The 15,293-nt window shown below is 46.2% G+C and overlaps 1 protein-coding gene across 5 annotated transcripts in view; it reads left to right on the top strand.

The window, feature by feature from the left end:
• LOC113931903 (CREB binding protein) overlaps positions 1 to 15,293 on the top strand; it is a 123,167-nt gene that overhangs the window by 79,703 nt on the left and 28,171 nt on the right. For all 5 annotated transcript variants that reach the window (XM_027610084.2, XM_027610083.2, XM_027610080.2 and 2 more), the window contains 11 exons: positions 236 to 478; positions 1,939 to 2,041; positions 2,354 to 2,500; positions 3,819 to 3,936; positions 4,615 to 4,786; positions 5,102 to 5,146; positions 7,370 to 7,494; positions 8,080 to 8,268; positions 9,588 to 10,004; positions 11,578 to 11,757; positions 12,722 to 12,911. In XM_027610084.2, coding sequence (XP_027465885.1) covers positions 236 to 478; positions 1,939 to 2,041; positions 2,354 to 2,500; positions 3,819 to 3,936; positions 4,615 to 4,786; positions 5,102 to 5,146; positions 7,370 to 7,494; positions 8,080 to 8,268; positions 9,588 to 10,004; positions 11,578 to 11,757; positions 12,722 to 12,911 — 1,929 coding nt within the window. The remainder of the gene's footprint in view (positions 1 to 235; positions 479 to 1,938; positions 2,042 to 2,353; positions 2,501 to 3,818; positions 3,937 to 4,614; positions 4,787 to 5,101; positions 5,147 to 7,369; positions 7,495 to 8,079; positions 8,269 to 9,587; positions 10,005 to 11,577; positions 11,758 to 12,721; positions 12,912 to 15,293) is intronic.

The following is a 15,293-nucleotide window of genomic DNA, read 5'->3' as shown; positions in this document are numbered from 1 at the left end:
GCTTGAATTTCCTTCAGGTTTTTGCTCCTCAAGCGCAGCTATACAGAATAGGTGACGACCTCAGGCTCCTTTTCTCTGCACAGCTCCATTCTCAATAGCCTTGTTCTGTTGCCTTATGACATACGTAGATAGTCTGCTGATGAAATTGTACTGGCTTCTCAGTAGCTTGTCAATCATTTGTGGGCTTCTCCCTTTTACTTAACTTTTTCGTTTGTCTGTCTGTTTGTTGTTTTAGCCATCCTGGGGTCTCCAGCTAGTGGGATTCAGAACACAATTGGTTCTGTTGGCACAGGCCAGCAGAATGCCGCGTCTTTAAGTAACCCAAATCCCATAGACCCCAGCTCCATGCAGCGCGCGTACGCTGCTCTTGGACTCCCCTACCTGAACCAGCCCCAGACGCAGCTGCAGCCTCAGGTTCCCGGCCAGCAACCAGCACAGCCTCAGACTCACCAGCAGATGAGGACTCTCAACCCCCTGGGTAGGTGAAGGAATGCTTGAGAACTTGTTTGTTCAATGCAGCAGTGGGAATGACAAGTCTTTCTGGAACCCAAGGCAGTTTACCGTTAACTGTTTTTGCTTTAAATTCAAATTAATATATGTATAAATTATGATGAAGATATCTTTTAAGTGCTTGAAGTAAAGAACTTCCAGGAAAAGGCTACCATGTCTATTCAAGGAAGATGTTCCAGGTTTGAGAAAAGAGAAGCATTTATAAAGGAACCAACATGAGGTCGCTATGCCCCTCCTGTCTGGACAGTTTTCAGAAGGGGCATTTCACGTGACTCAGAATGTGGGATCTCACAAGTTAGAATTACGACTGTCCCACTTGTAGACCACTGCTCTGCTGGAGAACTCGTAGGTGGCCTGCCAGTTCCTGGCATGTCTTGGTCACGGGCTAAGCCACAGCTGGAGGCGAGCAGCCGGACAGGAGCGGCCTAGCAAGGAGTCTCTGCACATGCTTCCTGCCTCAACCTTGTCCCGGGCACAGGGCTTCCTGCTGTCATCTGAGCTCATCATTAGCCAGGGTTTGCTCATTCGCTCACACATCTCCATAGTTTCTGCCATCTCTGCATATTGTGTTTTTATTGTTTTTCTTTTAAATTGACACAATGCTCTTAAAGTGAGCCCCGCAGGCAGTTAAGTGAAGTCAAGGTGGTTGTGCTAGTTTGGTTGTTTTCCTAATAAAGTATGTCTTTTAACCTTAAAAATGACCCTTTTAAGATTGACGAATTAAAAACATCTCATTCATTGCTTTTTGGACAAAACTGCCCTAATGTGTATCTAACTTCTAGTGGCCTTGCAACTGGGTTGGAGCCCTCAGACCTGAGTTGTAAGGTGGACTCTTACTCCTGTTTGAGGGTATAATTTGGGACAAGACTATTAACCTCTCTCAGTCTCAGCTTTTTCTTACTTTAAAATGAATATTCTGCCCCTGAAACAAATAATACATAATACGTTAATTTAAAATATTTTTTTTAATTTTTAAAAATAAAAAATAAAATGAATACACAGATGTTTTCACTTGCAAGTAATTTCTATGATTTTATTTTCTGATATGAAAAGAAAAGGTGATACAAATCTTTGTGGCAGGTCAGTTTAGTTGTTTAGGGCACGGTATTAATGAAGCCAGAATAAAAGTCTGAAGCTTACAAGCAGATCATTTGTCCTTTTTGCACAGCCACAGAGTTCACTTATGATACCAGATAGCCTCCGCAGAAATGCTTGATTTTGGTTACAAAATGCAGTGAGAAGGAGTCTTGCAACTGAATTTGTACAAGTTGATTACAATTATTGAAAATAATAGCTTGCAGAGTTCCTGCCATAGTGGCTATTATTATAACTCCTAAGAATCACTTATGTGGTGACTTGTTTACGTTATCAGTACTTTGAAGTGTATATTATCTTTAGGACTTGGTTGATTTCTTTCTGTCTTTAAAGGAAATAACCCAATGAACATTCCAGCAGGAGGAATAACAACAGATCAGCAGCCACCAAACTTGATTTCAGAATCAGCTCTTCCAACTTCCCTTGGGGCCACAAAGTAAGACCCGTGTTTGAATCAGCTCCTATCTGAGTGATGGTCGCACATGAAAGTGGGTTGGGAATCACAAAACTGTGATAGTTTCTTAAATGTGTGACAGCGAAGATAGTATGGAGGGGGGTGCTTTTTTTAAATTATCATTATTATTATTATAACCATAGAGCTGATAATAAATTAAACACGGTTTCGGTTTTGTTGTATATACATCACTTGGCTGTCCTGAGTTTTTAAAAGTCAAGTGTGGTTGAAAAACCTCATTTAAATGAAGCGCATTTGCATCACTTGTAATGAGTATTCTTGTTCTTCCCCTAGCCCACTGATGAACGATGGCTCAAGCCCTGCAAACATTGGGACCCTCAGCACTATACCTACAGCGGCCCCTCCTTCCAGCACCGGCGTTCGGAAAGGATGGCACGAACACGTCACTCAGGACCTGCGGAGCCATCTAGTGCATAAACTGTACGTGCCTGCCTCACCTTCATTCACATATGATGGAAACATTTTGTGGCTGACAGCAGTGTGACAGTTTTGTAGTTTCACTGATGTCTGATTTAATTCCTAAGTGGTCCCCTGGGTCTCAGGTGACAGTGCTCTAGCAGCTGAAGAGGGTCACACACTTGTTCAGAGAGCCACAGCCACTGCAGGCAGGCCAGAGAATCCTAGTTGGGGGTGGGGGGTGTCAGAGCATCCATGGCTCTGCCCTGCATGGGACATGAACTGTCATCCATGTCACAGAGGTCAAGATTTCTAGTGTGGCCAGACCTCCTGTCCTTTGAGCTCTGACATGCAACAGGGAGCTGGTGTTAGCTCAAAAGCTTTGCCTTGTTTTATAGCTGAAGATTGTAATCGTGGAGGCCCCTGAGAGCTGGGGGAGTTTGGGCCCGGGGAATACAGAGGGCAGGATAGTGCACATACAGTATGTTAACAGGAAGTCAGCAGTTAACTCTTCTGAGCTACTGAGGTAAATTGAAGGGGAAATTAGATGAGCTTAATTCCCTTGGAGTGTTTTTTTCCTTCATCTTTTTAGTGAAAACTATCTATGATAAATAGTTTAAAGATTAGGAGTTCCAGGGGGCACCTGGGTGGCTCAGTCAGTTAAGTGTCCAACTCCTGATTTTGGCTCAGGTCATGATCTCAGGGTCAAGGGATCAAGCCCTGCATCGAGCCCCATGCTCAGTGGGGAGCCTGCTTAAGATTCTCTCCCTCTGCCTCTCCCCCCACCTCCCCGCTCACACCCTCTCTCTCTCTCTTTCTCAAATAAATAAATCTTAAAAAATTAGGAGGTTGAAATTGTATTATTCTTGAAATGACCTAGCACATTCTGTAAATAGCAAAATATTGGTGTGTTTGATGTATAGATAAATTGACAGGTCAGTATTGTTTCCAGAAAGTGATTTCATTTGTGTGTTCACATACTGGGCGAGAGAGATTTGGCATTTCTCTCAGCAGTATGTTGCCCCCCATAAGTAGATGGTCTCATTTCTCTCTCTCCATGTCATCATGTATAAACTAGCAAGACACTGATGGTGTCTCAAAAGTCTGTTGACAGGGGCGCCTGGGTGGCTCAGTCGTTGGGCGTCTGCCTTCGGCTCAGGTCATGATCCCAGGGTGCTGGGATCGAGCCCCGCATCAGGCTCCCTGCTCCGCGGGAAGCCTGCTTCTCCCTCTCCCACTCCCCCTGCTTGTGTTCCCTCTCTCACTGTGTCTCTCTCTGTCAGATAAATAAAATCTTAAAAAAAAAAAAAAAAAGTGTTGACAGAACATGTTGTCCTTGCAGCGTCCAAGCCATCTTTCCAACCCCTGACCCGGCAGCCCTGAAGGATCGCCGCATGGAGAACCTGGTGGCTTACGCTAAGAAAGTGGAGGGGGATATGTATGAGTCTGCCAACAGCAGGGTAGGTTGCCATCCATGTTCCAGCCGCATGACACCCACAGTCGAAAGAATGGCATCTGTCTGGAAATGGGGAAATCTGTTAGTCAGGTAGACTCATCACCTCGAGGACACTGACCAGAGAGACGTCCCGGATAAGACAGCAGACTCCTGCACAACTCTCTTGATTGATGACACATGTCCACCACGGTGGTGAATGAGCATGTAAAATTGTGTTTTATCCATGGATGGACTTTACAGAGGGCGCTGTTTCTAATGCTCGTACTGTGTTACTACTGCCAGTGTCGAATATCCAGGAAGTGATTGGACTGTGGAATGAAATGTAATGTGCATTTAGCGCCCCTTGCCTGATAAGTCCTATAATGTCACTAGGCGTTCAACAAGAAGTTGGGCCTTGGGTTTATTGGTTAGAAGTGCTGGATGCTGGGGCACTGGGCTGGTTCAGCTGGTAGAGCATGCGACTCTTGATCTTGGGGTCATGAGTTCAAGCGCCCTGTTGGGCCTAGAGCTTACTTAAAACAAAAAACAACAGAACAGAAGTGCTAATACTTACCTTTGCCAACGTACTTAATGTAAAAGTTCATTCATTTGCTAAAACATGTAAAACAGATTGGGTTGGGTTTCCCCCCCCCTTCCCCTGCACAGCTTTGGCTGCTTAATATTAAATGTTATTGCTTTTTAGGATGAATACTATCACTTACTGGCAGAAAAAATCTACAAGATACAAAAAGAGCTAGAAGAAAAGCGGAGGTCACGTTTGCACAAACAAGGCATCTTGGGTAACCAGCCCTCCCTGCCGGCTCCCGGGGCGCAGCCCCCAGGGATTCCGCAGACACAGCCTGTGAGGCCTCCAAGTAAGGACTCCACCTCCTTCTGCCAGCCCTCAGTCTGACGGCTTGTTTTCTCCTCTGGGTTTGGGGTGTGTTTCTAAGCCTAGAGAACTGTGTTCTCAGGGAGCCCGCACTTTGGAAGCTGTGTGGTTGCGGCCGTGGCCTTCCGCACCGGTCTGTTTCTGGAGAGGCCTCGGGAGGGTGTGCAGGCGGCCGAATGCTCAGTGTCTTCGCACCTACTCACGGGTTTTCCCTTTAAGTTTGACGTTCTGAAGGTAAAATTCCTTGTTCCCAAATGAAGGATTATTTTAAATAAGCAGGTTTTTTCTGCCATTGCAGACGGACCCATGCCCTTGCCGGTGAATCGCGTGCAGGTGTCCCAAGGTATTGAACCGTTGTTGTGAATCGTGTTTTGGTTTAACACTCAACAGCCGCAAAGCTGATCCGTTGATCCTCTTCTGTCTGCATCTCTTTGTAGCTTCTCGTTAGTCCCTCCCCTCCTTCTGCTGGTGGTCGGAATTTACTTCCACAGGCAGTGTGCTTATCTGTGATATTTGCAAGTTAAAAGACCATAGGAAAGCTCTCCCAGGACATCAGAAGCAGGGTTTAGCTTTTTTTTTTTTTTTAAGATTTTATTTATTTGACAGAGAGACACACGGTGAGAAAGGGAACACAAGCAGGGGAAGTGGAAGAGGGAGAAGCAGGCTTCCTACCGAGCAGGGAGCCCCTCGATCCCAGGACCCTGAGATCATGACCTGAGCCGAAGGCAGACCCTTAACGACTGAGCCACCCAGGCACCCCAGCCTTTTTTTTTTTTTTTAATGGACAGGAAGGGATATTACTCTTTGGAAGAGTTTCCTCGAAAAGCCTCATTGGTGGGGCCAGGAAACCTGCCGGAAGACTGTGGAGGAGAGCGTTAAGCCGGACTGAAGAGGGTTTGTGCTCCTCCTCAGGTTGGGTTGTGCTGGCAGCGGCCTGAACCACTTTTAAAGGCTCTTTCTCAAGTTGAGATTCTATGGTGTCTGTGGTTGAAACACTCATTGGAGTTTGGGAGAGGAGCATTTCAAGGTTTTTACGGCTCTTGTCACATAGAGACTTGAACAACGGGATGTTTTTACAGGTTGAGAAATAAGGTGGTGACATTATCCAGGAGATTCCAAAGCAAGGCCTTGCTGCTGTGGGCAGAGTAGTACGAGAGGGGAGAAAGGGTCATTTTAAAAGTTGTGGTAGTCTTGGGGTTGTGAGTTTGAGCCCCACATCGGGTGTAGAGATTACTTTCAAAAGGTAAATAAAAAAATTTTTTTAAAGTTGTGGTAATCTTAATTGCCTACTGAAGAGACATGGTAGGTCAACTGATGTTTGGGAGAAACTTGAGGGCCTTGTTTTGATGGACAGACTAGATATGAGAGTGAAGGAAACCGGGAAGTCAGGAAAATGGAGCCTTGAGAATGTAGCTGAATGCTGCGTGGGGGATGACGTGGAAGATGGGGCTGATTTGGGATGTGAGGAGGGCTGTTGAGCAGGGTATTGAAGGAGTTTTCTAGCAAAGCCCTCATAGCTCCCTTACCAGCACATTTCCGTCTGTGAAGAGGGGCTCTTTGTGGTGCTGTTTCTCAGTACTGCCTTTTTCTCATATAAAATCCTCAAGGAGAGGGGGAAGCTTATAGCCTTCCTAGAAAGTCCTCCTGGGCCCGTGCAGGCACTGGTTTGTTTTAGGTGACGTTTCTAGGTGTCCTTGAAGGTAATGCTGAGGGAGGCACATGTTCTCCGAGACCTTCTCACGTGTGTGCCAGTGTTAAGACGGCACCTCAAGGATTGTTAGATTCCCAGCGTCAGTCCTAAGACTTGCTTGAACCAACATTGATGTGTAGAGCTTTACATGTAGGTGTGGAGTTTACAGAGTATGGTGGGAAGTGAGGAAGAATGAGACACCGTGGTCCGGAGACGCGTAGCAGCCAGTGAGGTGTCTTTGATCGTGTGACATTCCTGTGGGCTGTGGACACCCCTGGGAAGGGGAAGATAGCCATGGGAGGGGGAGCTTGCCAGTCTGGAGAGAGGAGGCTGCGATTGAGAATTGCTCACCCTTGGGCACTTTCTAAACACTTTACATGCTCGCAAAATTAAAACCATAGTTTGAGTCTTATTTCAGTTTCTAACAATAAATGTAAACCCAGCCGAAGAGCCAGGAGGCCTGGGATGATGGGGCAGGCCTTCCTGCAGGAGAGGAAAAGGGAGCCATGTGCTCTGGAAGGTTTTGGGGAGGTTGTCTCAGATGGGTGCCCTGGCCTTAGCCAAGACCACCTCCATGGAGGGTAGGAGCGCCTTCCTGGTGCCACCTCGTTCATTGGTGGTTGACCTGACTTTCTCCCTTCGTCTCCTCATGCTGCCCTGCCCCCACCCCACCAAACCACTCTCACCACCGCCACGTTGGTGCCATTTTTCTGTATTTGAAAAGTGTTACATGGCCATCTTTTCTGATTTCCTGGGTGATTTCTGTTGTATGTCTTGTGTATGTATTCCAATTTATTTTGCATAGAGTTTGGCGAGCTGTAGCTCTGTTTTCCTGTGGGTGCTTTTTCTAATGAATCATTGTGGGTGCATTTACAGGGATGAATTCATTTACCCCGATGTCCTTGGGGAATGTACAGTTGCCACAAGCTCCCATGGGACCGCGTGCAGCATCCCCCATGAACCACTCTGTCCCGATGAACAGCATGGGCTCCGTTCCAGGGGTAAGTGCTTCTGTTTGCCTGAGCTGTGCTGAGAGGGCCTTGCTCGAATAAGGAAAATTCTCTACGCAGTGAAATTGAGATTGTGCTTGTTTCTCTGGATTTAGTTATGTTTTATTTACTTCATATCTCTCTCCCTCTCTCTTTGGTCTTCCTGACTACAGATGAGAATTATATGACCATTGTTTATTTTTATTGGGATGTTAAATTCATAGGGACTTGTGACTTTGTGAGAAGACACAAGTTCTGAGGTTGGAGTAGGCAGTCTCAGATATGTCTCCGAGAGATGCTTGACAGCGTCCCTTGACTCCTGGAGCTTACTCTCCTGAGGCTGCTTTCTTAACACGTCATAGAATTCGTGAAAGGCATATTTTGAACTTTAAAGTATAGCATGCTATTGATCTCTCTTCAGAGATGAATTTGAAACTTGCTTCTTGGAGACCTTATATGAGAAAGCACGCAAAGTGCCTGGGAGCTGGAAGGTCTTAGTGGTGGTTCTCTTGCCACAGGGAAGGGAGGGTTCAGAGAGTTCTATCTTGAAGACTCTGGTCCTCATCCTCCGATCTCTTGATGATGCTTGTTTTTTAGATGGCCATTTCTCCTTCCCGAATGCCTCAGCCTCCGAACATGATGGGCGCTCACACCAACAACATTATGGCCCAGGCGCCTGCGCAGAACCAGTTCCTGCCACAGAACCAGTTCCAGTCCTCCAGTGGGGCGATGAGCGTAAACAGTGTGGGCATGGGGCAGCCGGCGACCCAGACAGGCGTGCCACAGGTACTGCGCTCCCGGGTCGGGGCTCCAGCTTCCTCCTGATTAGAATTCCAGAATACACATCTCATTATTACAGATGAGCATCTCTTGATTTTTTACCCCCATTTTGTTGTTATTTTTACCTTCTTTAGAATTACTCTTATCATCTCTGGGCCAACTTCATACGAAAGTGGAATGGATTGTGGTTTTTTGGTTCATAGGCTTTGTGTTTTGGGTTTTTGGGTTTTAGTGGTCATTTTCTTGGTTTTTATTTGTGTGTTTTAAATTCACATGTGATCCTGAGAGACCTTGAATATTAGAGAGTGAGGACAGGCCCCATGAACTCGGCTGGTGACTTGGTTGGTGTGTCCTGTTGCCCGTCTCTCTGGGCATCCTGGGTGAAGTCCGCTAACTGGATCGATTGAGTAGTTCTCTTCTTGTCAAATTTGTTTTTAATGATGCTGTTTAAAGCTGAGGAGAACTATTTTCCATTCATTTTAGTGCCTTTTTCCCCCTTTGGAGAACTGATAATTGTCGGGCGTGGAGTTGCTGCTGTATACACATATGCATGTGTTTAGAACAGGCTGGATCTTCCCCTGGAAGACAGTATTCCTGTTCTCAGTTTTTACATGAAGTAATGTTGAAAAAAGTCATTGACTGTGCTCGATTTACTCACTCAATATTTACTAATTCTTCATTTCTGTAACACGCCATTGTTCTGGAACAGCAGACTTGTTCCTGTAAATGCTTCCGACTCTTTGAACTACTCGGTCTCACTGTTGTGGAGCTGCCAGGGGCATAGTCGTTCACACGTAAATGAAGGGGCGTGGCTGTGTTCCAGACTTTCCTACAGGAACAGGCAGCTAGCTGGACTGGGCCCTAACCCCTGTTCTAGAGCAATGATTTGGAATCGCTTTTTAAAGAAGTCCATGGATAATTGCGAAGCCTGTCCCCATTTGGGAATCACTTTATTGAAACATTTCAGTGTTTCAATAACTCATTTCTTGAAAAAAAGAGAAACACCTTTTTCAGTGGTCTAAGCGGGTAGATGTTTTGGAGCATGAAGCTAGTAAGCTGAGTGGATATGTGTTAGTTTAAGACAGAGGTTTCAACAGTTCTGTAAATCACAGGATGAGAAACATTTCACTGCATTAACTTTACTGGAAAGTGCATGTTGTTATAAGTGTACAGCTGGGTGAAGTTTTACAAATGACACATGCCCTTGAAATGAGCAGACCTCACCAAGAAACCATGGTTAGATTTTCATGCGTTTAATTCTTTAAATCTGTTGCCACGTTTTCACTTGGGGAAATAATTTTAACATCCTCTGTTCTACCTGTTAGGGACAGGTGCCTGGTGCCGCTCTTCCTAACCCTCTGAACATGCTTGGGCCCCAGGCCGGCCAGCTGCCCTGTCCACCAGTGACACAGTCACCGTTGCACCAGACGCCACCTCCTGCTTCCACAGCTGCTGGCATGCCATCTCTCCAGCACCCGACGGCGCCTGGGATGACTCCTCCTCAGCCAGCAGCCCCCACCCAGCCATCGACTCCCGTGTCGTCTTCCGGGCAGACTCCCACCCCGACTCCAGGCTCCGTGCCCAGTGCTAGCCAAACCCAGAGCACCCCTACGGTCCAGGCAGCGGCCCAGGCCCAGGTGACCCCGCAGCCTCAGACCCCAGTCCAGCCCCCGTCTGTGGCCACCCCTCAGTCATCACAGCAGCAGCCGACACCTGTGCACACCCAGCCTCCTGGCACACCGGTGAGCCCCGCAGTCTGTCTTTGGGCTGAGACTCCTGATCGAGAACTTCTCCATAAAAAAAATCCTGTCACAAAGTTGCCTTAGTGTCTTGGCGCAAGCCCAGAGTATCTGTCCCCTAATCAAACCATAGGAGCTGTATTTTGTCCCTGACATTGGCTCCAAAGGCCATGTTTGTGTTTGGCAGGATGTGACTTAAGATTATCTTCTCTCATTAAACGAGGTTTTAGAAATTAGCAGTTATAAAGAAATCATACGTGGGTCCTCTGTCTGTACATAGGAGCCGTGTGTTCCCCATTATCTGTCCTAGGTGGGTGTCCTCTGGTGTTAGTAGTTTTTCTCTTAACATTCTGAGGATATGGTAAACAAGTCTCGTTCCTAATTGTATGTGCTTTGACTTTGCCTGTCAGCCTTGTTTTCAGACCTGGAGCCTATTCTTCTCACGACAAAATGGCAGACCCAGGTTAGCGCTTTCTGTGGCTCATGTCTGCCCAATCCTCCGTGGACCTGCTTGCTGGCCATGCCCAGCTGTAGGCTGCCCACTCGCCACCCCCCCCACACACCCCTGCCCCATTTGCCACTGAAATCTTCACATCTGTTTTCATATCATCCTGACTTAGAAACCACCCTTCCCCCTGAAATACGTTAACTTTATTCTTAGGAACTGAGGATATTTATTTATAAAATATCAAAATCTTAACAACACCCCCAAGATAACATTACCTTATGTATTTCTCTACAGGAAGTATGTTTATTATTTATCCTTATTTTATATTTCTTATTTTTAAATAAGATTCCTTTGTAATTTTATATTCCCTTTTGTTTACTTGAATTAGAACTCTGTGAGGCAGGGGTGCCTGGGTGGCTCAGTCGGTTGAGCATCCAACTTGGTTTCGGCTCAGGTCGTGATCTCGGGGTCTTCGGGCTCTGAGCTCGGCACAGAGTCTCCTTGTCCCTCTCCCTCCCCCTTTTACCCCTCCCCTGACTCATGAATGCCCTTGGGCTCGCTCGCACTCTAAAATGGATAAATAAAATCTTTAAAAAAAAAAAAATTATGAGTAAGACTTTGAAAATTGAGAGTTCTTGTGGTGGTTCCTTACCTTGATGTTTGCTTACTCCACCACCACTGCCACCGCCCCTGCCCCTGCAGTTATAACAGGCTAATTACACATTCTTCATGTAGGCACTTCATCCCCCTTCTACATGTACACTTCTATATCTACAGTTCAGCATTTTACAATAAACTGTAATGACCTTATTGGAAGGAATTAATTTTAAAATAGGCGGTTCTGTGACTTAGAAACTTCCAGAGAATAGTCTTATATCAAAATGTGAAAAGCCCTGCTCTTCCATCTCTACATTCTTGGTAGGAAGTTCTTTGTGTTTCTATATGATGTTGACTTCCTCTGGGACTCCTGTTTTAAGTTTTCTGTTCTTTAGCTCTCTCAAATAGGGCTGTCTGTTAGTTTAGTATTGAAAAATGTTAACATGAAACTGTGTATTGGGTGAACAATAGAGTTTAATAGCATTTCTGTTGTCTTAGTAATGGAGATAAATAATTTTGGTTTCTCCACAGCTTTCCCAGGCAGCCGCCAGCATCGATAACAGGGTCCCCACTCCTTCCTCGGTGGCCAGTGCTGAAACCAACTCTCAGCAGCCAGGACCCGATGTACCAATGCTGGAAGTGAAGACAGAGGTCAAGACTGAGGATGCTGAGCCCGATGCCAGTGACTCCAAGGGGGAGCCTGGGTCTGCGGTAAGTGCCATTCCAGGGTGTGAGCAGATGTGCAACACGCAGAAATGTCACTCAAGTGTGCTAAGGGGAAACATCACGGGTCCTCCATGGATGACACTGCTTTTTGCTTTAATACCCTGTTTGATTATGGGTTCAGAGAGGATAGAGGTTAAAAATAGAGTGGTTATTTTTAGGTATTAGATATGGGTTTTACTTTATTTTGCTAGAAATAAGAGTACTGGTTTATATTTTAAATGACTGAATCATCCAGTGACTTTTCACTGCCATTCTTCGTTCATACATAGTTCTGCAGCGTTGGGCTGCACAAGGGTGTGCTCGTTCACTAACCTGTGGCAAAAGTTGAAAACTGGATCCAGCCCCATGGACATGTTTTGTTCGACCCACACAGTATTTTTAAAAACGAGGAATTACAAATAAAATGCTGAATTTCTGGCTTTTCTATGAAAATGAGAAGCTCTGTCAACATTGCGCTTGCATTCCTGTGGCAGCAGTCTGGGTGGGAGCCTCAGCCGGGGCTTGGTCTCTCCAGTTTGCCCGAGTCCCCATTCCTCCCTGCTAGCTCACACAGCTCCTGCCGCGTCAGTGACTTCACCCGCCTGGCTGTCTGAGCAATTTGGTTTTTTCCCCAATTTTCAAGGAGGTTCTTGTTCCAAACTAGGAGGACCTATATGTGAAACTACTGAGCAGGTGGTGGGGTGTGTGGATGCAGTGTCTTGTAAGCACTCAAGCATGTAAATTTTTTGAATCAGGACTCTGATTGCAGTGGTGCTGTATTAAGGCAACTCACCCTGCCCCAGATGCTCCATTCCTCCCTGGGGGAGAGGAAAGGATGGTAAATACAGCTCTGAGTAGGGGACGGTTTGACGAGCCCAGATAGATGGTTGAGAGACTTCCAGAGAGGCTGAGTTAGAATGAAGTTCTTTGCTATTCATACATCGTTGTCTCTAATTCTGTTTTTCTCAAGATGATGGAGGAGGATCTACAGGGATCTTCTCAAGTTAAAGAAGAAACAGACACAACAGAACAGAAATCAGAACCGATGGAAGTGGATGAGAAGAAACCGGAAGTCAAAGTAGAAGCTAAAGAGGAAGAAGAGAACAACGCTAATGGGGCCGCCTCTCAGTCAACATCTCCTTCACAGCCACGCAAGAAAAGTAGGCCGTGTTTCCTTGAACTTTTCAACTGTGCTGCCTTCCCATCATGTTGTGATTGCACACTGCGGGTTAAAAACTAAAGCTTTTATCTTTGCTGCCTGCCATTCCCCAAGTTTTACCTTTTCAGAAATGGTGACAGTGAGCGAGATTCCAGCCCGAGGGCCCGCAGGGTTTATGGTAGGAATGAGAAACAAGTCACGTCTCTGAGGGGCAGCCCAGGAGCACATCTCTCCTCTGAGCTGTCACTGGCTGTGGGGCCAGGGTAGAGGTTGCATCTGAGTCCTTGTGCCTGCCAAGAAGCTTGGGCTTTCTTTACTCAACAAGCTGTGGACAAGCACGATAGATTTGAGCAGGAGATTGCCCGAAAGCCATGTGAGGGAAGTTACCACCATGGCAGAACATGTGTGCACTGTTACAGATGGGAGACTGTGTGCCCAGAATAAGTGCGCTGTGCGGTAGGGCCCAGTGGCCTCGGGGGGTGATAAGTGAAGATGCTCTGGGCTCTGAGATGTGCTGGCTGAGCCAGCCTCACAGAGGGAGTCGGAGGGAACCCATTGGAGGTCTACCGTAAGGAGGTCAACAGGGTGTCAGAACGTTGTTAGGTGACCCTTGCAAATGGGGGATGTGGCTCAGAAGTTAAGGGCTGCTTGTGGCACATTTGAGAAAGACAGCAGAGAACTGTGAGAGGTTGATATTGTATAGTTTTGCCACTGGGAGGGAGAACCTACAGAAGCTTTCAAGTTTTTGGTCTAAGATCTGTTTATGCTCCTAAAAATTGAGGACCCTGGAGTTACTGTTCGTATGGATTATCTGTCACTATTTACTCTATTAGAAATTTTAAAAACATGCATTTAACAAATCTGTTACATGGCATCCACGAATAAGACATTTTTATGAAAAATAAGTTTCCCACAACAAACATACTTAGAGTAGTGACAGTGTTTCATGTACAGTTTTGCGACTCAGAGATTTCGGCGGACGTGGCTGGACTCTCCTGCTGCCGCTGCTGTCTCTGTTGTGCTGCGTTGTTCGGTGCATGCCCTGCCCCACGCAGATAGCTGGTTGATGAAAGCTTTTTCAGATAATTGTGGGTGTTCTTTTTTAATACTACACCAAAACTCAACAAGTGTGCAAGTTTCCTAAAGATTAGTTTCCATGTGAAGTCTGGATGCATAGCTCTGAGTTCTTCCTGCCCAGTGACATTAGAGTCCCTCTGTCTTGTGCTGTGAACGAATCTTTTGCCCTTGTGTGAATTTTTTTTTTTTTTTTAATAACATGATCCTTTGGTCATCTTGGAATTTGGCTCATGAGTTACACAGATTTTCCAGATGTCACCACACTTCACTGTACGATAGTTCTAAAAATCACATTGATTAATACCACTGTGAATCTCCTCAAAAAAGTCTTGGGAATTTGGGAAGGCTGTCAAACTCACATGACAGATACAAGTTCTCCAAATTCTAATTTTGATGTAAGTCCAAACTTTACCATTAGCAATAAATACTGTCAGTTGTCCTTGGTGTCACTGGCCCACTTAGTTCCTTTTTGGGAAAATGTCTGCTTCTTGCCCAGATCTGAATACCCATAGCTCGTCTAACCTCCCCAGTCTTTTGTGCTCCGTGCAGAGAAGCAGCTGCCTCCACGCTCAGCTCTGCGCACACGAGCGCTTTCTGTCAGGACTGCCAGCTTCCTGTTTGGTCGTTCAAAATCCAGACATGTAGCCAGGGCTTGAGAGCACGATGACAACTAATGCAGCATTGGTGCTGCTGCCTGCTTTGTGCGGCGGTGCGAGTGACTTTCTTGTGGTTCCTTTTGCCCGTTTATGCCGGCGTCAACACGGTACACCAGGTGGATGACGGCCTAGTGTTATCGGGAAAATCATTTTATGTTATGGGAGTAAACTTGGTTGCACGGACCCTAGAAAACTGGATCCAGCCCCATAGACATTTTGTTCGACCCACACAGTATTTTTAAAAACGAGGAATTACAAATAAAACGCTGAATTTCTGGCTTTTCTTTGAAAATGAGAAGCTCTGTCAACATTGCGCTTGCATTCCTGTGGCAGCAGTCTGTGTGGGAGCCTCAGCCGGGGCTCGGTCTCTCCAGTTTGCCCGAGTCCCCATTCCTCCCTGCTGGCTCACACACCTCCTGCCGTGTCAGTGACTTCACCTGCTTGGCCGTCTGAGCAATTTGGTTTTTTCCCCAATTTTCAAGGAGGTTCTTGTTCCAAACTAGGAGGACCTATATGTGAAACTACTGAGCAGGTGGTGGGGTGTGTGGGTGTTCTTTTTTAGAAAGGTCCTGGAGCAGTGCTAGAACTTTCTGTGACGACAGGAACATTACATGTCTGTGCTTTCTGTAGTTGTCACCAACCACATGTAG

Source organism: Zalophus californianus, chromosome 10 (genome assembly GCF_009762305.2).
Source record: "Zalophus californianus isolate mZalCal1 chromosome 10, mZalCal1.pri.v2, whole genome shotgun sequence".
NCBI classification, from domain to species: domain Eukaryota; kingdom Metazoa; phylum Chordata; class Mammalia; order Carnivora; family Otariidae; genus Zalophus; species Zalophus californianus.
Note: the sequence above shows the minus strand (reverse complement) of the source record. Positions and strands in the feature narration are given on the sequence as shown.